We start from the raw sequence: 24,772 nt of genomic DNA on the forward strand, positions 1-24,772 counted from the left end.
GAGGAGATGCTCTTTGGTGTCTCTCATAATGTAGTAGGAGATACCTGATGAAACGGAATGATGTGCAATATCCACATATTGTGCTAATAACCAAAATAAATGTTTTGTTTTGCTCTTTGTAATTATACTTAAATTCGTTTCCTTTGTGTCATTGAGGTAGGCTAACAGACCAAAGCCTTGATAGTTGTAGCAAATCTGTATCCTCCCTGGACGTAAGAATACTCTGGTTACCTTTTTATGACCAGTTAAGAATTTGGAGGAAGGGTGTGAATTCCAGGGTATTTTTATAACATTTCAAGCTTGTCTGTCCCAGGCAGGAAGTTGTGCCGAGTGGATGCTGGTTCTGACCTAGTAAAGAGATTTATTGCAACCATTTTATAACTTAGATTTCTGATACATTCAAAGTCTGGTTTTGAGAGCAGCCAGCCAACTCTATTTTGTCATTTAGAAGAGCAGATGTGTCCAAGTCTTGGGTTTTTATTCCTGTATAGTGACCGTGGATATGTCTGAAGATGAGTGTCTTTCAAGTCTGAAGCCTAAAACCACTTTTTAAAGTTTGAGCAGTGAATCACTGTCAGCCTTTACTCCTCCTTGTGCTAGTATTCACCCTTACCAAATTTTAAGACCGTGATTGAACTGTCTGCTATAATTTTGCAAGTAATGACTGTTTTGTTTTTTTCTGATCATGCTTTGAGAACTATTCCTTGAAAGCTTGAAAAATGGCAGTGTGGACTGCTGTTGACTAAACACAGGTTTGATCCCACGCAGTTTAAGGATGGTATGTACTTTGAACAAACTATTTATGCTTTTTTATACAGTTAACATAAATTATTCCACAAATGGGTACTCCTTAATCATGTTGGAGTTGCGGGTGCCGGTAACTGATGTTCTTGCAAATTGGACAGGATGCGTTTGATGGAAGAATAAAGTGTGGAAGGTCTGTTCAGCTTCCTTGGCAAACAGCTTTCCATGCCTTGGTGTTGTTTTCAATTTGTCTTACTAATGCTCTGTTACAAATGTCTCTTTAAACCTGCTTTCTCTGGAAATTGGTAAAGCAACATGCCTTGTGTGCTACTGAAATCCGTGTTTTTCATTTTACAGAAGATATTATGTTCAGTGTCATCCTATGGCCCCTTTGCTAAAGAGGGGGCTGTTTTATCTGTTAGTATTTGGCAAAGTGGCTGACAGGTGTGGTTAAACACCTATCCTTCACTCTCAAGGTGAGAAACTAAATGTGGATTTTTACCAGAAATCCTAACAAACTAGAAGGCAAACTCTAGTGTTGAAAAGATAAACAGCTTGGCTTATTTCTCTCCCAGCACAGTTGACTGTTAGGAGCGCATGGCTGGTACCTTCAGTTCTGTAGGTGCAGTGAGTGTGTGCAGTCTTTGAAGGTATTGAATGCGTTAACAAAAGCAAAGCAGCACTTTGAAGTGATATCTCAAAACCTATTAGACTATTCCAACTATTGTACTCGCCCTGACAGTAAAGGCTGGTAATTCCGCTGAAGCTCTAAGGCAGTTAACTGCATAAAACTTGACAAAAGTGAGCTGAGCTACTGTGCTGGAGCAGGAAAGAACCGAGTTGCTAGAGCGTTTTTGAGAATTGTGCTGCTGGATATCCTGAGCTGTCCAGCGTGCCGGCTTTTGGAGGATACCTTCACGGTGCTAACTGCAAGCGTTTGGCAGTCTCTGCAGGTTGCTATAAAATATGGGAGACTGCATGGGTATAACTTTTAATTTATTCATATTATGGCAAGATTTCTGCTCTGATTTTAGAAAAGTGTTGAGAGATTTATGTAGGGATGCAGCCCTGTTTTCTTACTGAATCGGGAATGACCTGATTTACAGGCACACATGTTTTATTATGCATTCCTTAAATGCCTGTGGCTGCAATCCTAAATATAAATCAGCAATATTGTTATGAATACTTGGTGTCCATAGAAATAGTTTACATGAGTAAAAGAAATGAGGAAATAAAGTGACCTAGTTGTGTTTAATCTGTTTAGATACTAAGGCTGTGGTTTGAGAATGTTTAGAGACACTGGAATAATTTTCATTCATTTCCTTGGAACTTCACATCTGCAAAGTTAGGCGGATGTTTTAATATCTTCTCAAACTACTACTTGCTCAGTTCATGATACATGAGTACTTTCTCGGGTATGTTATTTAGAAATGCACTTAACACATCTGAGTCTGTACTGGGAACTTATGTACTACTAGTTTTGTGTAGCCCTCAGTCTTCTGTGCTGTTTGTTTCAGAAGATTATTTGATGAATAATTCAGAATTTTTTAAATATCTAAACTGTTTCTGCCCTACAAATAGCAGCTGTATAAGCAACTTGCAAAAAAATCCCTAGCAGCTAATGCGGAAAGTAGCTCGGTGGCTGGCGCCTCGCTCCATAGGGGAGACATAGCCGGTGCCAAATGGCAGCTTATGGAAACCCCCCTTCACTGAAAAAGATCTTGGTTTTGCTCCAGATTGAAATACTCTCAAAATTACTTCCTGCCAGGAAAGTTTCTTTCGGTGTTTGTTTTCTTAAACGTTGTGCTGCTGTGCCCCATCCTCTTCTTGCCCCCAGCAGCAACGCGTGAGCGCGGAGCGCTGTGCAGGGGAGTTCCGAGGCCTCGCACGCTCCGGCGTGCCCCGCGGCGGGCGGGCTGCGGCGCAGATGGTGCCAGGGCGCAGTGTACCCGTGTGGGAAAACGATTAATCAATACTGGGGGGATTTAGCCGAGTGCTGAGCTCTTTTTAATTAAGCCTTCTGCTTTCTTGCTTATGATCTGTGGAAGCACGTTTAGCATGTTACGCTGATTCAGGATCCTCATGGCTTTAAGAGGAATCAAAACAGTTTCCTAACTGTGTTTTTTTTGTTGTTGTTAGTTTTTAGTGGCATCTTGTTGCAAATGGTAGTGAAGAGAACAAATGTTCGGTCTGCGTTTCAAATTGCAAATTGCATAAATATGATTCAGATGTTAATTAAAGGCATGTGGGGAAGGAGTCCTGAGGAGCCGGGAGTGGAGTGGGGAAGGGAACTTAATTTAATGCACCCTCTTGGTAGCTGGATTGCACCTGCTCAGCTAGAGGTGACCTGAACCCAGGTTTTGGGAACTTGTAGATAGATTCCTAGGTCAAGCCTCCCTCGATCCTATTCGGTACAAAATGACAGAGGGAACTGTAAAAGGATTACGTGCTTTTCCTTGGTAATTCCAAAATTTCCTGCCTCTTCTCTGCCCTCTCTCCTCCCTGCCCAACGAGTTGGTCAGCTCTCTTCATTCCTGCTTTTTTCCCCCTCCTCTGCTTGTGGCCCTCACAGCGTTTCAATTTCTTCTTTCACCATGGGTATCAGTGGTGAAGTAATGGAGGTTGCTGGAGAGGGAGAAGTGAGGCTGGCGTCTGGATTGCACCTCGAGGCACTTGCAGGCAGAATTCTCCCTAGCCTTGGGCTGGAGAACGCGTGCGGCTTCTGCAGAAGGGCTCCGTGATCAGACCTGTCGTGTGCAGGAGGAGGCTGGAGCGCACGACTGAAATAATTCTTACAGATTTTAGTCAAATCTTTTTTTTTAAAAAAAAAAAAAAAAAAACACTTTGTATTTGCAAATATATGTATGCTTAATGCAGGGTAAAATACACCATGAAAAGCTACTTTCAGTACAAGCAGTTAGTTCGGTTGTAATTTAGGCAGGAAAACTGAAGGCTGCAGTGGGAATTTGTTGGCAAAATATTGGTAGTAATAACTGTTACTGGCCTCTCTGTAACAGCTGGGCTAAGAAACAGGTAAAGTGGTTTCATGCTGGAGGAATGACCTAATTCTGCAAGTGATCAAAAGCCACAATCTGAACTTTGAGTGTGGGAAGGAGTTACTAAGATTCATAAAAGTAGCAGAGTGCACAGAACACAGTTAACATTAAATATCAGCACTATAACATACTGTGTTTGCAGAATGGTTGTTCCCTTTTCCCAGGGAATTGGTAGAACATCTCTCTTTAGATGTTTCCATACTGAATAGGTGAAAAACAGAAAATATCCTGTAAAATATGCTTATGTGCTAATGTGAGGTGGCTTGTGAAGATTCCTTTAATGTGTCTGAGAGAGTGTATGTGAGTACAAGAAATGCAATGTATAGTGTAACTTCAAGTGGAGCTCACAAAGCTACTTAAAATAAGCTGCTGCTTTCCATAGCTGTCCCAAATTAGGACATTGGTCCCTCAATACACATGGAAATTTAAATGCAAAGGACAGAAATGGGACTATGATCTAAAGCCAGCTGAAGCTGATTAAGAGACTTCTTTTGACTATAGAAGGCTCTGGATTAGGTGTCTAGGAAGCTATAATTGTCTCAGGTGTTTGTGCAGACTTTTTAGTTAGATAAATGCTAGAGTGGGGTTTTGTTTTTGTTTTGTTTTTTGTTCGACTCAAGCTTGTTGTGGCTGGTGTGAAATGCTATGTGTGAGCATAAGGAATGTGTATGCCAGCTCAAGTAGAATGTATTTGTGGGGATTCGTTCTAGAAATAGTGATAGCTACCTTTGATTATCGGATTATATATTGTTCTGTCTTTATGGGTTAATTAACACTGTTATATTAAATGATAGGTATATCTAGAGACAATTTGCCTATTCTACAGCTAGAACAGATGCATTTCTTCAGTGTGCATTTCTTCTCAGTCCTATCAGATGTTTAACATCTTCAGAAAGCAAAACAGGACCAAAGGGTGTTTTTTGTTTGCTTATTTTTGTTGTTTTTTCAAAATAGAAAAATACCTGTGAAGCTGCAAATATAGGTTGAAGTTAGAGATGAAAGTCTGCCTAACTCGGTTTATTTTATTATATAGTTTCATGCCTATCTCTTGTTATAAAATGTTTACATTTTATTTTCTATTTCTATCAAAATGATTTTTTGAGGGCAGTCCAAGCGATTAGCCATTTCATTTTAATTCCCCTTGACATATTGCCCCACTTAACTTTACAGCTTGACCTGTACTTTTCATGGTTATAGATAGTTGTCTGTGTGCTGTATCCCTGCTTTATTCAAGCTGAGAAGAGTAGAAGGTCACTTCTGGAGCTGAGTCACGTTTCTGTTCAAAATGTCCATAGAGATGTAGATGCAGCCGAGCTAGATCACTTCTGGCCATTCACCAACGATGTTTGCCACAGTTTGAGGGAGGAAAAAAAATTCAAGAAACTCTTGCCTAGGATTCTGTAAAGTATCATGAAATTGAAAGTTGTGGTGGTTTTAGCACTTAAGGCTCAAAAACGTTTGCATCCTTTTGGGGGATGAGTAGGAACTTTTTCTAACTCCTCTGTTTTACTTTTGACCTCTAGGTCCCGGCGAGATGTGGGGTGACAGTCCGAGACAGCCTGAAGAAGGCTCTGATGATGAGAGGCCTCATTCCAGAATGTTGTGCTGTTTACAGAATACAGGATGGGTATGGTTTGTGCACGACCTTTCTGCTCTTGTGGCTTTTTCTTGGAGTTAGCCAGCATGGCCAATTCTATCTAACGCTGTGGAAGTCATTTTCAAAGTTAAGCATAACATGGTAGCGTGCAGTAAGATGTGCTATGCCCCAAAGATGTGCCTAGAATACATGGCAGACTCCTAGAAAAAGGTTTAATTTTCGTCACTTCAAGAACACCTATAATATAGGGTAATATGTGTGTATAAAACGCTTAAAGATATATAAATATATGAATATATATAAAAAATACATATTATCAAAACTTGTAATAACCAAACAAATATTAAACAGGTTTCTTGTATTTTAAATTTTCCTTTTGTTTGACCTGGTTGTAGTGCTGCACTCATAACTGAATCTAGATTTCTTGTGAAGAAAAAAAACTTTAGATTGAGTTTCCAACTTTAAAAAGCTTATAGGTTATATGACTGCAAAACTAGCGAGTCCTTTGAAATTCTTTAAGGAACAGATAGTTTCACAAGCACTTTTTGATTAGAAAGGTGTCCATCACCTCTGGGGCAAAGTGTCAGCTCTCACTAGAACAGATTTGAAAAAAGTGCACTTCTTTTCTGACCCTTGCCTAGGGAGATGTGCCTTCCTAGGTGTGTGCGAAATTCAGTGTTGTGTCATGAAAGCTTCCAGATGTGAAAGACTAGGTAGCAAACCTTCACAGACACTTTGCTACCTTATCTCAGCTTCTCACCTCTTCCATGAGAGCACTGCAAGAGCTCATGCACTAACGAAAGGTTCATTTGCACTTTAGAGAGAAGAAGCCAATTGGCTGGGACACGGATATATCCTGGCTCACAGGAGAGGAGTTGCATGTGGAAGTGCTGGAGAACGTGCCACTCACAACACACAATTTTGTATGTACTGGTTTTCCTGAAATGTTAAGTAGAGTGAAATTAACTTTGCGCTTTCAGTTTCGAATTGAACAACAGTTTGTACCTGGACCATGTGGAGGGGTTACAAAAGAAGTTCTGGTTGCAGTAGCTTAAGGTGAATTAGATATTGTAATTGAAATAAATAGTGTCAAAGGGAACTTGATTTCTCTAACTTTCACACTTGGATGGAATATACCCTCTAGAATCTAAAGATGTAGAGGTTTTAAATCAGCACTGCATTGCAGAGCTGTAATAATAAACTGCTATTTCTGTATTGCTGTATCTATAAAATGTATTCTGTGCCTCCCTGCTGCCTCTGCAGCAGCAATTAACTAATGAACTAACTATTCCCAGAGCGGTGCTGACATCATCAGTGATGCTGGTGCACAAATATGTTTTGACCTGATAAGGCACCACATAGATGGAAGCTGCTAAATGGAATTTATCCAAACCATTCCAGCTCCATACGAAATCCCGAAAATAACATTTGTCACACTGAGAAGAAAACTTTTATTAAAAAATAAATAAATCTGCTTTCAAGCTATTTAAGCTGTTTTACTTGAACAAGCTAATTTGGCTATGTCTAGTTAGATGAAAGTCTAGTAAACTTGGAAATATTTTTTGTATGTCATTCTTTTAGGATTTTAATTATTGCATGTAGTAATTCTACTGCGATTATTTTTTTTTCTGGCAAGTATTACATGTAAACAAGATTTTTTTTTTTTTCTCCCCAAAGATACAGATGTTGACCTTTCTCATGATTGTAATGCTTGGTCTCATCAATCAGAATTAAAACTACTCATGTAACTGTATATGCAAACAATATATAAGTCATTTGTATATATTCAGTCCTTTTCTGGATAAAAATGTTATTTCACTACTGGAAAAGTTAGGAAAATTAGACAAATTTTTCAGCAGTTTTTGTTTTTATAAATTGTATTGATTAAATTCTAAATATTTTGTTTGTCTCTAGCATGATAATAGCATGCTATTTTGCTCAAAATTGTGGCTATTTTTCTTGCTGGTAATGAAGTATTAATTCCAATAAATTGTTGAAAGTATATTTTATTGCTTAGACTATTTGAAATAAGACAAGTGTGGTGTGTGGGTTTTTTTGATTTTTTTTTTTTTTTTGTAAATCTGATTAGTATTTAAAACCAGAATTTCAGGTTCAAAAAGCCTTAAAAGTATATTTGGAGGAGGTAAAAATCAAGTAGCAGCTCTTAGGTTAAAGAACCACTTTAATGTGATTATTTTTAACAACGTAGGTTCGAAAGACGTTCTTCACGTTAGCATTCTGCGACTTTTGTCGAAAGCTGCTTTTCCAGGGATTCCGGTGCCAGACCTGTGGCTATAAATTTCACCAGCGCTGTAGTACAGAAGTGCCACTGATGTGTGTTAATTATGACCAACTTGAGTAAGTAATCATAATTCGTTTTTAAATTGAGACTTCTATTAAGCTTATATATTTAACATAAGGTATCCCTGACAACTGCAATTCAGGAAGTCGGGGGAAATGCCTGAAAAAATATAGGAGCTCAACCTATAGTTGAGTAGCAGTCTCTTGTGAGACTACTTAATTCATATTGTCTCTAACGGCTCAGACAAGCAGTTCTTGTTTTCTCTGGACTATGAAATACTTTCTTTGAAGGATGAATGGAGTGGCTGGATGCTTAACTGTATCAGCCAAGCTTCTCATTGTTCCCAGATGTCATTCTTGATCAAAAATGTTTTTTTATTAAATAATGGCAAAGTCCTTGTTTAAATGTTTAGATGTGTATTTATTCTCTCTGACCTGAGAAAAAAAAACTGTTAAGAGACACTAGTTTAATAAGGTTAAGTTGCAGTGGGTTTTGCAGTGGTTGAAAATAAATCCATTTGTGACTTTTAAAAGTCTAGGTAAGAAATCTAAAAGAGCATGCCTGAAATGTTCATGAGTTCTGGAAGTTAAGTATTGATTCATCTGTGCGTCTGTGCAGGTTAATGATCTGTAGTGAACTCACTCTGGTGTATCCAGTCGGTTTGAGCAGAGGTTATTAGGTCTTTTAAACAGACTTTCTTATAGAATCATAGAATTATTATGGTTGGAAAAGACCTTCGATACCCTCCCTGTTAAACCATGTCCCTAAGCGCCTCATCAACATGTTCCTTGAACACTGCCAGGGATGGTGACCCCCTGCCCCAGGCAGCCTGTTCCGATGCTTCACCGCTCTTTCCATGGAGAATTTTTTTCCTAATATCTAACCCGAACCTCCCCTGGTGCAACTTGAGGCCATTTCCTCTTGTCCTGTGGGTAGCTATTCTGGAAAAGAGACTGACCTCCCCCTCCTGCCCCCCATCTTGGATCTTTTAATGTTCCTTTTCTTCCTCCAAGAATTAACATAACAACAGCATAAGGAGAAATTTGTAACTGTGTTTGCTTTGGTGCCTCTAGACTGTTCTTAGAGTTGTATGGCTTTATCCATCTCCCAGTTTGTTTTGGTGTTGCGTCAGTGGAGGCATTCGTTCAAGTTCCTGTGATACACAACTTGTAGAATATGATGGATTGTTGAGGAACCAGATTTTTACACTTTTGAGTAAAAGATTCAAGAATTACTTTCCACAAAGGTGTGTTTAAAATGTGACATTTTGATCCACTGTGAATTAAACAATACCTTTAACAACTTGCAGGTTAAAGTGCTAGGATAGTTGTTGTTCTAAAACTAGAATTTGATCTGTAGCTTTTTTTTAAATATTTGATGGAGTTGTGAAGCTTTTGAGTTTTACACAAGTTAGGTTGTTTTTGTTTGTTTTTGCCTTGCAGTTTGCTATTTGTTTCCAAGTTCTTTGAACATCACCCCATACCACAGGAGGAGACCTCCTTAGGAGAGCCCACGCCAGCACCTGGATCACACTCTTCATTGCCCCCCTCAGATTCTGTTGGGTATGACCTCATTCCTGCTGTTTAATAACATATAACACTTCAGTACTATATGCTTAGAAACACTCTAAACACTTCTTTGCAACCCTCTCTACATCTTTGTAATCAGGCTTGTCATGCAAATACTTCCACCTATGCTTAACTTTAAAGAAGTGGATGTTTTCATTCATATGAATGATTTAGATTAGCAGTGAGCTCTTAACAGTTAAGCATGTGCATAAGTGTCTGTAGAACTGGGGCCTTATCTGTTAAACTCCCTTCTTTTCTATTGTAGCTGAGACCTGGTCTAAACTGGAAAGATTTTTATACTTAAAAGTAAACCAAAACTGTATCATCACAAATTATTCTATGTCTTATCAAACTATGATTTATTTGTTTTGAGGGGACATACCTCTGTTCCTGGATAAGCCACCACACTGTAAGGTTGATGTGAACATATGCCAGTTCTAGGTTCTTAATACTGCTTTAGTAGCTTTTCCACATGCACACTGCTTTGGGATCCTCCTGACCAGCTGTCTTTCTCCTGTAAATGTTGGCATTTATGAAGAGCATCTGTTTGCAGATCCAGTGTTTCTAAAATCTGACTTCTAAAATCCATCACAGCCTTCCATTTATTTCCATGCATTTCCAACAAAGATTCTGGACCTTTGCTCTGTTAACAACTAATTGATTATGTTTAGATTATGCTCCTGGTAGCTAATAGGTTGCTGGTTATCTAACACTAGATAGTTGAGCAAGAATCCGGCAAAGGGTAACTCGGGAATGTGCATCAAAATCAAGAAATCTGATACAACTTGCTAAAAACATCAAAGGCAGAAGCCTTCAGAATGTGCTGCTAGGACGTGTGCATGTTAGGTGGAGATGTAGTGATTTGGGGCCAAAAATCAATCTTGAAATAGTGAATGTTGTGCACAAAACAAAAGCCAAAGCACTGTTGGGAACTACACAGGCGCCTTTGGACTCTGAGTGGAAGAAAAATTCCCTGGGCAGCCACAAAAGCTTTTTGTGTTTTTTTCATGAAAGATCAAATTTGATACCTCCCAGGAAGTAGATTGAGAGTGCTGCAGAGGGAACCTCATTTGGTAAGTAAAAAGGGAGATGATAATATTATTTGTACTTTTTCTGCACTATTTCAGGCAAATCTGGAAGTGCTTTCTCCAGGTAGTGGATATGCTTTTACATCCTGCAGGTGTCCACTGTCTGCTTTAGTAACAAGCCTGTTGCTGTGCTAGCTATGATTGTCTTAAGCTGAGCAGACTGGCGCTCTCAAAATGCGAAATTTTGAAATTACTACTGAGCCCAAACTATTAATCTATACAGGAGCTGATTCATACCAAGTGTGTTAAATGCTTAAGAAAACCAGAAGGGATTATGTAGCCTCAATCCTAATGCTGTTATGTGCTAAATTTCCCTACTTTTCAGCTGCCTTTACCCTCACACTTTTGTGGGTTCTTAGCAGTTTGAACACACTGTGCATGCAGCTGAACAGACTGTGTTCAACTGCATGCAGTACATCAGGCACTTTTGTTTATGTGAAGTAAAAACACTAAGGAAGAAATGAGATCTGAATTTATTAAGGTGCTAAGATTTTAAATGTTAACTGTTTTCATACATACATGTGAAGTTAAAAATAATCTTAACAGTTGAGGTTAAGAAACTTTTTCAGAGGGTTGTAACTGTAAAGGCTTGTGGTTGCACGAGCTGCAAAATATTTTTTTTTAGCTTTCTATTTTTTGCTTTCTTCACCTTACCATAGTTTCATTATTAAACAAAACTAAGGTATATATTGTGCCTTCAAAATTCCTTAAATTTTGGAACATATTTTATGATTACCCCCTGGTGTTCATAACCAGTATGCATGTTTACAAAATCGTGCAGTTTTCCTTGGACATCTGTTGGTAGTATTTCCATGACAGGGGCAGTGCAGACACTGTCATACTAGCCCAACTTCCAGTTACTCTTTTGCCTTTTTAAATATTTCTCATCCTCTCCAAGACACAATTGTGGAAATACTGATTTCTCTGAACTTTTTTTTAGTAAATAAAATTAATGATCTCTATAAGACCATTTACTTTTAGACACAGTTCTGTTAAAGGATACTGTGAAAGGTATGGGGAAAGGCCAACTGGAAACAAAAGAAGTCTAGTAATTCAGGTTATTTTGACTGGAGGAGCATGTAGGGAAAAAAGTAGCTTTGGGAAATGAGACTGAAAACATGAAGAATTAACTTAGCCACTGTATACCAACAGTGATAATTATGATAGTTTAATAATTGATCCTTTGGTTTCTCTGTTCTCTTAGCATTGCACAGACTGCAGAAGGAATGTTACTAATTGGTTGATAAGCCTGAGGAAAGAGAAGGCAAACATCCTTCATCATTAGCCTTGTGAAAGTATTCCAGCAGCAGGCAAAATACCCAAAGAATGAAGGGAAGAGTTCGTGCTGCGAGACAAACTCAAGAGCAAAGTCTTATGTGACGTGCTGAGAAATTGTCAAGGGATCATATGGAGCAATTGGAAAGAAAGGGACATGCAGAAAAAGAGCATGGGACATGATGCAAAAGCTGACATGCATGCTGGAGAACTCTGCACTTTGCTCACATGTAACATCCTAAACCAGCCCAGCCTTGTAGCCTTTCATCCTTCCGAGTGTAAGGAGCAGACAGTCCCTCCAACCTTTCAACCCTGAGATAAGGGAGCACATGTGGTCCCACCTGCCCTTTTCTGAACCCCCTACACACATGTGTTTAGCCTCCACGTTAGTTCTTTTGTCCATTTTTTAGTTCTTACAACTTGTACTCTTCTTTTGTGGTAAGGTAGTAGTTTTCTTTATAATTTGCACTTAACTGGAAAGAGTTATTAAATCGCAGGTCTCCCTCATAGTAGCCATTTGGAATAAAATTGAAATACATAAACCGTATATAATACATTGTATTCATTTTATTCATTGCCCTATCATAAAGGTTCTTGTGTATCTTTGCTCAACAACTGAGCACTGAACTTCTCTGAATGCATTTTCCTGGATCTTATAGATGTATGCCAAGGAGAGAGTTTAGCTTTTCAGAATATTCCAAAGTTGTCTTTTCCTGCTTCCATCAATTCTCTGAGATGATGTTGGGCAAAACTCAGCAAACTCAGAGGCAGATGTTATGGCAGGGCAAGTAGCCTATGGAAGGGTCTGTAGCAGGGCACAGGGGCAGATTTTAGGTAGCACAGAGGCAGTCTGGGCTTGGTAGGAACTGAAGCCCTCCACTTTACTTGAGGCCACTGAGCCGGCTGGGGATGTGAAGAGCAGCAGTGTTTCCTGACGTGCTTGATTTTGGACTTGAGGAAGAAAGGGGGATGGTCTGTGCTACCTTTTGGGGAGCTTGGTAACCTGCACCCTGCTATTGAACACCTCTTCTTTCCTTTCACTCTTACACATGTTCACTGGTGATTCTGGCTCAGATGGAGGTCTGGAAAAAAAGCTCTGAAAAGCCAAAACAAGAAAATCTTACACAACTATACTTAGTGCTACATTGGGGTGCCATTATAAAGATAGAATGCTTGACATCACAAATGTGGGGTTTGCCTGGTTGCTACTGCAGCTGAAATAACCCTTAGCTCTGTACCCAGGCAGCTCAACGGTTTCAAAAAATGTTCACACATAAGAGTATCACCATGCTCCTGGTGCACGTCAAGCTTTAGAAGCTTTAGCTTCTCAAACCTGAGAACGAGGCTCTGGTAGGTTGATACAAGTTTTTGTTTGCAAGAATTGCTGATAACTACAAGACTACCTGATAAACAATGTGCGCCGCACTGGAGCCTTGTGGCTACCCATCACACTTAGACACACTTGTTCAACAGGGCTTCGTGTTATATGTGGGGGGAGGAAAAAAAAATCTCAGTCCAGTAGCAATACTCGTTTAAAAGAAAAATATCATGTGCTATAACTTAAGCTGTGTGGATGGACATTTTCACTTTAGGTGTTTATATAACTGCAGAAAAAAAAATCTTGGAATAAAATTTCTGGGCTCCAAGTCTTTAAGAAAAATCTTTCCTGATTAGACCAGGTCTTAAATACATGGCAAATTATGTTGGTGAGTTTAAGGCAACTGAGAATAATTTATATTGGTGAGCTAGCTTGTATCATTGTAAGTTGTAGTGTGTGTGCTATTTAAGGAGTTATGGTATCATAACATCACTTCCCTGTTCAGTAGAGCCGTGGATCTGGTTTTGTAGCACAATATTTCCACTTTCCTGAATTACTTTTCTGCCTTCTGAAACAACCCCTTTCTCCTTGGTTTTGGTAAGAGGGGAGGGGGCAACATGTTTTACAGTAACTATGTGCTGGCCTGCTCCAAAGCAGTACGGTTCTAACACATAAAAACCTTAGATGTGATAGCTCCATCAGCTTGTTTGCTTGGAAAGCTGAGAATTTAGGGAATATCCACCTGGAAAGCTTGAAGAAGGTGTTCAAAGTGATCTGAATGTTGCCTTTTTTCTATAGAAGTTTTCTTTTAGCAAGGAGCTTGGCTGTTAACTGCTCTCAAAGGCCACAGGAGCGACCCCTTCCAATCCTGTTGCTTAAACTGCTCTACTTCTCTGAGCTGCAGCGCTCTACATGGATGCCACAGTAGATGCTTCTTTGCAGCAGCCTCTAGAATTTTTGGCAGTGTGTTTGCTGGTGCTCGCTATTGCCTTCTTAGTGCCTGCCTGTACGTGCAGCGTAGCCCGGAGCGCCACGTTTGTAACTGTGCCCTAGAACAGACAACGTCACCTCTCCCAAACTGTGATGGCTGCTCCTTCTTGTTCCGGTGCCCCTTTTCCCACTTTCTTGGAGTATTTGAAGTACGGCAACGAGAGGGTTTCCGCTGGCGGGGAGGTTGCTGTGTTCGTGAGGTGGGTTTGGTGCTGCGGCCTGCAGCCCTCTCCTCAGCGGGCGCCTCCTGAGCGGGTGCCCTGTGCGGGTCGGCTTGCCTGGCACACTGCTCCCCTCTGCTCCCCAGGCACTTTCAGTGAAGATCCCGTTTGGCAAAAATAACCCGACAAACTTCTGCTTGTGTAGGGGGAGCTTGTGGCTAACTGCTCGTGAGGTTTTCTTCTCCGGATCATTAGGCATCCAAAACCCAGAAACCCTCACAATAATGGTTTAAAAGTCCCCAAAAGGTCATATTTTGTCAACTTGAAGTCCTTTTGTTGAAGATAGTGAGCTTCTCTGAGTTAAAATCTAATGAGTAGTAAAAACCATTTGAATTATTTTAAAATATGGCATGGCCTAACATGCCTTCCGATAGCAACATGCTGCGCTTGATGACCTGTGAGGGAAAATTCAAGTGATTTTGCTCAGCAGCTGACCATTTACGACTCTTAAAGGCAAATGCAATTGAAACAGTATTTCTGCGACTGGATTTATTTATTTTTCCTCCCTTGGCTTACTCGTGGTTTCAGAAAGTCTAGTTGCTTCTGCCCTAGTTGCATGGCTGAGCTTAAATGCATGCTCACAGTCACCCAGCACGGTGGCCTGGTGGCTGTTGTTGCACACTTCCTTAGACTTCATTGCTGACAAAAAGTCCCAGGAAGTTTAAGCAGGAGCCAGTTATTCCAACAACGATAGTCCTTCTCTGTCCAAGGTGATTTTTATGCCTCTGAAAACTCTATGCAGCTTTTGATACACTTGCTTTTGTGTGAAAGTGCAGTCTCTTAAAGCATCAGCCGAGTCTCACATTCCTGTCTGTTCAGTGTCCCATCTCCAGAGGCTGATTCTAGTTGTGTTGAGGATCTGTGCCAAACAGTTTAAAATCTGTTATGAAGGTAGGGTTGTAGTCTCCTTTAAAGCAGATCCGTTACTGAGAAAAGTGTCAAAGATCTTGTTGAGAGTGTCAGTAGCCCTTAAACGTCTTTGGAGAGGCCAGGGATCATTTGCTTACAGCAGCCGCTGCCCAAACCCTCTTGCAGCTCTGGGCTGTTGTATGGGCAGTGCGCGTGGCTTCTCCCCATTGGCATTGCCTTTGTGGGAACCCGTGGAGCAGGTTAAGGGCTAGAGGACTCGCTGCGCCCTTAGGAGCTGTGTGTTCTCTATGTCCTGAAAGCCTCCATGTCAGCTCTCGAGGGTATTTTAAGTATAAAGATTCCTTTCAACAAGGCGACACACGTTTCTCATTGAACTTTTGCCTTATATCTGTTAAATTGAATCATTAGACTTAACAGCGATTGACCTTGACTTGAGTAAGAGATGAATGTTGATTCACTGCACTTTACTGAAAGAGCAGGATAACCAAATAAGTGACATTCTGCCTTCTTACAAATGAAAAAGCAAGTGTTTTAGGTGTTCTACCTTCTAAGCGTGCTTCACGGTCCTATAAATTAAATACTGTAGCTAGGTCTGTGACCTGCAGCAATTGCATTTCTTCAAAAAACTCATCTGTGTTGTCTGAACACTACCTTTCAAGTCAACTCTCTTGCATTGATTAACTGTAACATTGTAAATAATGTTGAAAATGTTCCAGTATTTGAAGTTATTTTCTGAAGGTTGAGGTTAAAAGGTAATATATTTATGTTTACTTTGATATCAATAATTCATATTACACAGGCCATAATATTAATTTTGTTGATTGACCGATATTCTGTTTTAATCTGTCTTTATTGCACAGTATTCCTATCCTTAAAGTTTATTTTGTTACGTCTTTCGACTATAATGTTGATGTAAGATGTTAAGCAGTCTTAGTTCTGTATGGGTGCCATTAAAAAGAGTGTATGATATTAATAAACTGCAGAGCATCTCAATGCCTGCTGTGCATGTTGGACCATGTTATTTTTTTACATCAGGATTTAATATTACTAGCTAGATATGATGTGGATTTGTTAGGCTTTTGTTTTGTTTTGGAAACTCAGAACGCTTACAGCCATGTAATTGGGTAGTTTATGCAGCAGAGGGTGGTGCAGTTTTTCCTAGGGGAAATAGAGATCATCTGTTATAAACTGTTTTTATGCAGGCCTTTAGACCAGCTTTTATGTATTATTGTAGTTGAAAAGGATTTACCACACCCACTATGAAGTATTTGAAGCCATTTGTAGACCTAAATCCTCTTTTTCCTTGACTTTGTTTCTCAGACCACCAATTCTCCCTAGTCCTTCTCCTTCAAAATCCATTCCAATCCCACAGCCCTTCCGACCAGCAGATGAAGACCATCGGAATCAGTTTGGGCAACGCGACAGATCCTCTTCAGCCCCCAATGTTCACATCAATACAATCGAGCCAGTCAATATTGATGTAAGTATCGATGTAAAGTTTAGGTCAGAAATGGTGGATTTTGTTTGTCCTTACCCATAGCAGTGCATTAATTTTTAATATGCACACAAAAATAGTGAGTTTTTAAGCTAATTCTGTGTGGTCTCAAGCTCATCGTAGATACAGGATAAGACAGCTTTTGCTGGTGAGAGCTGTGAGAACGAAAATAACCCTTTCTCCAATACCAGGAACTGTGTTTTACCAGTGCTGTCCTTTCTGTTTCAGAGCCATGCTATCGTAATCCATCACTCGTTTTTTATGATTAGTCCCAAGACTTGGACTGCTAGCTGTACCTCTGTATTAAGAATCTAAAAGGCAGTAGCCATTCTTACTGCCCCTTTCTATGCCTTCATATATTTAATTATATGAAAGGTTGGGTTTTTTTGTTTAATATTTGGACTTAAAGAGAAGTTTCCCTGCATTGAAATAGATGTGTATATTACTGTAAGGTGAATTCAGATTTACTGAGAGTTGCTTCAGATTTAAGGAACCAGATTTTTTATGATTTATGAAGTGTCCAGAAACTGCTACAGCTAATGTGTTTGTCCCATTTTTGAAATTTCTGGATGTTGAATTGTGGGATCCCATCATAGAATTCTTAAGGTTGGAAGGGACCCCTAGAGGTCATAGTCCAACCCCCCTGCACACGCAGGGACACCTAGAGCACGTGGCACAGGGTGGCATCCAAGCAGGTTTTGAAGATCTCCAGAGAAGGAGACTCCACAACCTCTCTGGGCAGCCTGTTCCAGTAAATACTTCATAGCAGCTGGTATTAGGTATTAGGTTCCATTGTAATACTTCATAGCAGTTGATATTAGGTATAATGCCAGCAAGCACCTTTTGAAATGTTGATTACAGCATTCTCTTTGCCATTTAGCTCATATATAGTATTTGTTTTTTTTACCCTCAAGTCCACTTTTTAGAAATTACTCACTTGTTACAGGAGCAGTCTTGAAGTTTCCTTGGACATTACAAAGCACAAAATCATTTTTGCTTTGGGCGAAGGGTGATAGGTTAGTTGACTATTAAGAGCGTGGCTGCACAGTCATTTGCATGTGGCGCATAGCACTGAGTGCAGCTAAGAGGCAGCACCAGGGATTTCTGCAACACAGCAAGCATATGAAGGAAAATAATAATTGTGTAACCATAGCCTAGGTACTCGGATGTTAAAAATAAACAACAAACAAACAAAAACCTTAATGACGAAAATGGGCCTACACATGGAATTTGGTGGAATTGTTTTCTGTTCAGAAAACTATTTTTAGTGTCGTTTACTTGCACTGTGAATAGTTTGTAAAAGATTCAGTTAACAGTAGACAGCAAGTGAAGGGCAGTTAGTCATCTCTGAAAAGAACCAAGTACATCTGGGTATGTAAATCACGTACTTTGTTACCCTGAAAAAAAAAGCACAACTAATCCGATTTTTTTACCTCAGTAGAGGGAATAGATGCCCCAGCTTCCAATATGCAAGTTCAGCTATTTTGTGTGACCAACAGTGTAACTAGAAAGCTTAGTTCAATATTTCTCCTTGTATTTTGGCCAACTGCATAATTAAATCATTATTTTCTTGTCAGCATCTGTTGTGTGCCTTTCATTTTGCAGCTGAGAGATGCTGTCTTAAATTAAATAATTTTGAAAAGCTTGATAGTTTCTATAGACAGTTGTTTGAGTTGCTATTGTTAGTAAGTCAAGATCGGAAACAACTTTTATTTGCTGGACAGTATAGATAGTCATGGATTCCTAATTTCCCCAGTTTCCTTCTTTATTCTATAATGTAAATGAGAATACGGGATTTGGAAACAACTTTTTTTTTTTTTCCTTATTTCCTTATTTATAGGACTTGATTAGAGACCAGGGCTTGCGAGGAGAAGGAGGTAAGTAGTGTTTAAATTAGCTCCTGCACTGTATTTAATTCCACAATTGCTTTATCCCTTCCCTTTGTCTCGTTCCTTCTGCAAAACACAGACACAAGGGGGAATATGACTAGAACAAAAAATGAATTTATGTTTGCGTGTCCATAATCCTAGTATCTGTCTGAGAAAGGTTCGAGTCATTTGCCAGTCATTCCGGGAGTGGGGGAGACAGAAGGAGAAAAAGTTTCAAAGTGGCATCTAGCTTTACCTTTAAAATTAACTTACATTTTAGTATTTTTTTTTCCTCACACACAGCCTCTCGCTCACATGACTGACAGATATGCTGTAACTCCTGCCTCTTAAAGATTTTTATGCCTGTTGCTACCCTTGCACCCATGGAAACAACAGGGGCTTTGTGTTGAAGCCCGTTGACCCAGTAGATGGGCCTTCCTTATGAGCTGCTGCGTCCTAGAGCAGCATGAGATGCTCCACATCTGCTCCCCCTCTGCCCCCGCTGGAGATGCTGCTTTGCTGCACTGCATGCCTGTGCTGGCCTCGGAACCAGGTGGCTAGGACCTTCAGTTAAGATCGGGTCTCGTTGTGTCCCTTTCAGTAACGGTGTTGTACGCAGCCTTAATTCACTCCAAAGGCAGAACCAGTGCCAGAAGGTAGATTTATTGTTCTTCACCTGTTACGCACAGGCCTATTTTACAAAGTTCTCCCATGGGGCACAGGTTTTGTGAGGGCTTCCCATACACTGTTTATATCTTTGAAATGATACAGCAGTATCCAATAAAAAGGGCAGGCATGTGACAGCTTCTGTAGCTCCAAATTATTAACACAGTTATCTCCCATTAATTTTGATGCGCTTCAGCCATAAGCGCAGTCTGCATTACCGTGATGCACTACATCCTGATCTCCAAGGTTTTGTAGCACGAGCTATCACAATTTTCCCTTCTCCCATTGGAGCCTGCTGGCCGGTATGGTAGAACCAACCTACTGGTTTGTGTGGGGGGAGCTGTTTTTTTTTTTTTTTTTTTTTTTTTTTTCCCCCCTAGTGCCAGCAACAGAACACTTTTCAAACCAATGTCCTTTACTCTTGCAAGCACACGAGCTTAAAGGTGCCAGCTGTAACTATGTTGTATGTCTTGGTAGGTTTGGCTCTCTGCAGTTTTGCCCATTTTGTCCAGCATTTAAATGTTGTGCTAGCATGTTGGTTTTAACCTTTGATCATAAACTGTCTGCTTGGCATCTGAGAACAATTCGCTGTGCCCATTCTTGAGGTAGTGTTTTCAATAATTGACCTTTTTTTCCCTGCCTTCAAAGTACAGAAGCAATCTATGAATAGGAGTCAAAGCATCCTAGTTATTTCCCATGACTTCTTTCATTTCTTCTATGTGTCTGTCTTTCTGTCTCTGCCTGCCCGTCTCTTTCTCTCTAACAGCCCCTTTGAACCAGCTGATGCGCTGTCTTCGGAAATACCAATCCCGGACTCCCAGTCCCCTCCTTCATTCTGTCCCCAGTGAAATAGTGTTTGATTTTGAGCCTGGCCCAGTGTTCAGAGGTAGTTGGGCTCTTCTTTCTTGTTTTCACCCAAAACAAAATAAGTAAAACCACAGATGCTGTTTGTGCCTCACCCTCACACCGTGTGTATGTAAGTGTGTGAGTTTATCAAAACACCTCTGTTTTTTTTTCTTTTTTCTTTTTTTTTGCTTGGCCTGGCTGGAATGCTTTGAATGTGCTTTTCACACATACTCACTTTCACCTTTACACACTTGAAAATGACTATAAATAAAGTCTGACTTAAATCTTCTGAAGCAAGGAATTCCATAGTTGAGGTTTTTATATGGACCTTAACATAATTTTTCTAAACAAAGGTTCTTGGGTTTCATTGGAATGGTTTTAAAGACAAAGTGGGATCCTTAACTTAGAATTTCCTTGACTGTTCATTTTAAGTCAGTTCAGTGCTTTAACACTGAGCGCAGTCTTCTACATGCAATAGTCTTTGTTTAGAAAAGTAATCTAGGAAATAAAATGTGAGTTACAGACATCTCCATTGATATCTTGTTAGGTCTCAAGCTTTCCAAGTAATGGCAGATTCTAATAAATACTTTTTTGAGAGCTTTATTATTACTGCACTGGGACACTGCATGGTTTAGATCAGATCAGCCTCTTGTGTACTTCTTAATCAGTAAAGTTCCAGTGAAATATTTGTGTCCTGAACTGCGCAAAATATGATTTCTGTGTTTCACATGTTATTGGCTTGGAAATAATTCAGACCTAAAGCTGTCAATGGATCTGTTGTATTTCACAAAATCCCAGAAATCTTACAATTTAATATACTGGAAGAAAAATGACTTTCATGTAATAACATGGAATATGAATTTTTCGTATCTACACACATGCAGGAGTGGGTCATTCAGTGCATGTAGTGTGTGGTTTTCAAATGCTACCGTCTTGGCTGTTTCAAAGACTTTGTTTCAGAATGTGTCAAGAGCAGTTCACTTTCAGAACTTTCAAAATTGTTCCAGATATTTTTTTTTAAGAAGATAGGTGTTCCCAACACAAAAACTGTGGAATGGAGTAGGTTAAACACAGCTTCAAAGCCCCAGATAATAATTTAAGTCCAGCGTTATCCTGGAAGACAAGCCTCCTGATCATACTATGAACAGATAACTATAATTTTCTACCATATGCTGTAACTTTTTTCACTGAAGGGTGAATATTGTGCTAGTATTTATTTGTATTTAAAAATCTAGTAGGATCCTCATTTACCTGTTACGAAACTGTGTTCTAGTAGAGCTTTGATATTAGAGAACAAAACTGCAACAGAGTAATCTTGGGAAAAAGTTCTTGAAGCTTCATACACTTAGATATATGTGTGGAAGCCATTCTTTAACCCACTGGCTCCCAAGTACATGTGAATTCTGTTATTTTGCCCAACATGGATTTTTATTGCTGTGTTGACCTGTGGCTCAAGTGTTATGGGTGCTGCATGTGTGGCTCTGTTGCCATTGGGCTCTTCCAGTTGTATGGTTTTTAGCTAAATAAGGAGAGGTGATGATTAGCATAGTCTGATAAATTAGTACCTCTGGAGTGACTGGACTCAAGTTATGAAAGTTAAGGAAGAATTTGAATTCACGTTGGCCCCAGGAGACCCTTCAGGTAAGAAGGGAGCTTCTGAAGGAGTGTGAGGAGGGAGTAGTCTCTGCCATCACTTTCCAGAGCATTGGGGTAAGAAGAGAAGGCACTAGAGTGCTGGAGGCCTCATATAGTGACATACGTTGTTTAGCAGAGCAGCATAAATTTAATTAACGGTTGACCCTATTATATATCCTTTGCGTTGGGAGTGTCAGCATAACCTTGTTATTACTAATTATAGTGCACTTTAGAAAGTAGTGCAAAGTTAATGTTTTCTACTTGGAAAGAGGCACTGGAGCTAGGAAGCACAGCCCCTACTAGTGACATTTTCTTACATAGCTTTGCTTATGTAACATGCATGCTACAAGTGTACTGTGTTCTTTGTATTTAACAGAATATGCTTCAAATAGCTAACCCAAGCATTTGTTCTTTAAAAAAAAATCTTTTCTACAATCCTTTATTTGTAAGAGCTCTCTGCTAACAGAACTTTAAAACAGCCAAATTATTTTTGAGGTGGCACTTGGAGACTCAGTTAGAAAACGTTTGTATATTTTGCATTTACTCTTCTTTGGAATTAAAATAGACTATTTCAGCTGTTTATTGAGCTCCCAGAAGGTTAGCTACTAGAAGTCATGAGAAGCAGCTGCTGTTAACTGAAATGCTACTACTATTTTTCTTGTCAAAGAAACCGGTGGAATTAAAAAATACATACTTTTCATTTAAAGTTCTGATAGTTCACAAACAAGAGACTGAGGACTATCTGGTATATAGGGATGTTTGCTATAGACTTTGCCTCTTCCTGTTACCTGAGTGAGACTTCAGTGGTAATTTAGTGTTAGCACAACATTCCTAAAGTATGTATTTGTTCCCCCTTAACATTTACATTGATGTTTGGAGATGCATCTTAAACACGATTCTTGCACTTAGTATTAGTACATTCTTATAAGCTGGCTTCTTATAATCACAGATAAAGTTGTGCTGTTTCTGAAATTTAGGTTCGACTGCAGGTTTGTCTGCAACCCCTCCTGCCTCTTTGCCTGGGTCACTCACCAATGTGAAAGCGTTACAGAAATCACCAGGACCCCAGCGGGAGAGGAAGTCATCCTCATCCTCAGAAGACAGAAATAGAATGGTAAGCACATAAATATCATCGTCTGCTCCCTTGTACTGTGTTACACCCCAAAGTCTTGCTCTGCTTCTTGCCAATGCAAGTTATCCTTCAAAGAACAGTTTGAACTTTTCCCAGTGTATTTCGCGATCAGCAAATACTCTAGTGATTCTCAAATGTAGCTGTACATAAAAATTGCCCTATTTTAAAGTTCACATTTGACCTCAGTTGTTATTTAATTCTTACTCAATGATGAAACTCCTTTTTTGTTAAGAGTTTCTTAATTTTTACTAGTTTTGACATTGCCAAAAGTCCGTGAAAAATATTTTATGTCAGGAAATTGTTTAGTATGGCTATACACTGAGGTCTTACACGCCTAGTTTGAAAAGAATAGAGATGGAGTTGTAATTCAAGCACTTAAATACTTATCCTGCAGGTCAAATGCAACATTTGAAAGAATTTTTTTTCAAGATTTTCATGATCTATAATACCAATAGTGATAAAATACTGATCTTTAGCAAAGGGTTTATAATGGCTGGCATTAAAATGTATGCTTTGTTTTTTGATTTGTGCCAAGAAAACCCTTGGTCGGCGGGATTCGAGTGATGATTGGGAGATACCAGATGGCCAGATCACAGTTGGACAAAGGATAGGGTCTGGATCATTTGGAACGGTCTACAAAGGAAAGTGGCATGGTATGTGTATGTGGCCATCTTGGCAAAGAGTTGGGCTCGAGAAAGTGACATTATCAGAATGCTTTCTGAATTAAATGCAGCGCGTTAAATTCTAAACTCTGTATGGACTGGTAAATGATGTAATGTTCCGGGTAAAGATGAAACATTGTTACTAGTGAAGCTGAGGTATCGGTCTCACTGAATTAGAATCCCAAGGGTGCAGCGAGGTGGGGAGGGAGGGCTCTTTTTTGTATTGTAGTGGTTGATTTCACCACTGCTAGAAAATAGGGTATCTCAGTATTTGCTCTGTTTAACATTTTCACAAATGAAGATTCCGTACCAACGCCACTTTTTTAAATTTGCTCTTTTAAGGTGATGTGGCAGTGAAAATGTTGAATGTTACAGCACCTACACCTCAACAGTTACAGGCTTTCAAAAATGAAGTAGGAGTGCTCAGGTAAGAATATTTTTAATGACTTAAGATTATTTGTGTAGATTTATGCTTCAGTAACATTACATTTTATATTTGTTAGAACACATTTGTCTTCTCCTCTGTGATACCTTGAACAGAAAATATGACTTGCAATTCTAAAGTATTTCTTTGTATTCACTGCTAATTCTTCCTTCCCCTGTGTATGGTTGTCTATACAGTCATTTTGTGAGTGTATGTACATCTGCTCCAGGCCATTTTTTGGTATTAGAGTAGTCACGGCACAGTCAAGCCTAAGCATGTACTGTAAGGCCCTTCCTTCTTCTCGTGTACGCTTTGGCATTGAAGGCAAGCATGATTAACTGTTGTTTTCCAGCAGCACCACCACTCATAGCTTCCACTGTTTGATTATTTCTTTTCAGGAAGTGACTCTTCTTGGTTTATTTTGCTTTTTAAATGTATTTCTCATGAAGTAACTTCTCGATCTTTTGTTTGTATTTCCTGCTCGTATTTTCTCAGAGAAGTATTTGTCTTGGGTTCAGTTCTTAAAAGATCCATCCACACAATGCGATAGAATATTTATTGAAGAGAACGACGCCCAATTACTGTCTTGACACTAACTCTGCTTTAAGAAACAAAATAGAAAGAAACCAGTTGTCTCTGGGAAGCTCATGTTTTGAGCCTGGTGCCGCTTCTGAAAGAGCATCTGCAGTAAGATGTGTGATGCAAAAGGGATGGTCAGCCTTTTCCCTATAGATATGTTGTAAAAACTCTAAGCCTGTAGCTGCAAAAGGAGAGACTGCTACCACAGATACCTGTGCGTAGTTTTGGCATATTTGTTCAGGAGAGGTTACTGGAAAATGAAGCGTCATGTCAGAATTCTTGCATTTCATTCCTGGTCCAGATTTCTTCTGGAAACCTCGTAGTGCAGTCCAGCCTATCTCTGCTGTTGGTCATTTCTGCACTTAGGGTAGTCACCTGTCCTATCCTTCAGCCCAGGCAAGCCAGATTTATTTAGAAGTGCGCCTTTTCCTTTATA

At 39.6% G+C, this 24,772-nt stretch overlaps 1 protein-coding gene across 3 annotated transcripts in view; it reads left to right on the forward strand.

Annotated features, from left to right (window-relative positions):
* Positions 1-24,772, forward strand: part of BRAF (B-Raf proto-oncogene, serine/threonine kinase) — a 74,939-nt gene that overhangs the window by 32,641 nt on the left and 17,526 nt on the right. For 2 of the 3 annotated variants that reach the window (XM_088521618.1, XM_088521619.1), the window contains exons 4-12: positions 5,324-5,427; positions 6,218-6,320; positions 7,607-7,755; positions 9,142-9,261; positions 16,350-16,509; positions 18,365-18,401; positions 22,517-22,653; positions 23,207-23,324; positions 23,676-23,760. In XM_088521618.1, the coding sequence (XP_088377744.1) occupies positions 5,324-5,427; positions 6,218-6,320; positions 7,607-7,755; positions 9,142-9,261; positions 16,350-16,509; positions 18,365-18,401; positions 22,517-22,653; positions 23,207-23,324; positions 23,676-23,760 (1,013 nt within the window). Of the gene's footprint in view, positions 1-5,323; positions 5,428-6,217; positions 6,321-7,606; positions 7,756-9,141; positions 9,262-16,349; positions 16,510-18,364; positions 18,402-19,824; positions 19,945-22,516; positions 22,654-23,206; positions 23,325-23,675; positions 23,761-24,772 lie in introns of all 3 variants that reach the window. The other variant, XM_088521620.1, reaches the window with a different exon arrangement.

This window comes from Tinamus guttatus, unplaced genomic scaffold (genome assembly GCF_059628265.1).
Source record: "Tinamus guttatus ecotype Peru unplaced genomic scaffold, ASM5962826v1 Tinamus_guttatus_pri_ptg000125l, whole genome shotgun sequence".
Taxonomy (NCBI): domain Eukaryota; kingdom Metazoa; phylum Chordata; class Aves; order Tinamiformes; family Tinamidae; genus Tinamus; species Tinamus guttatus.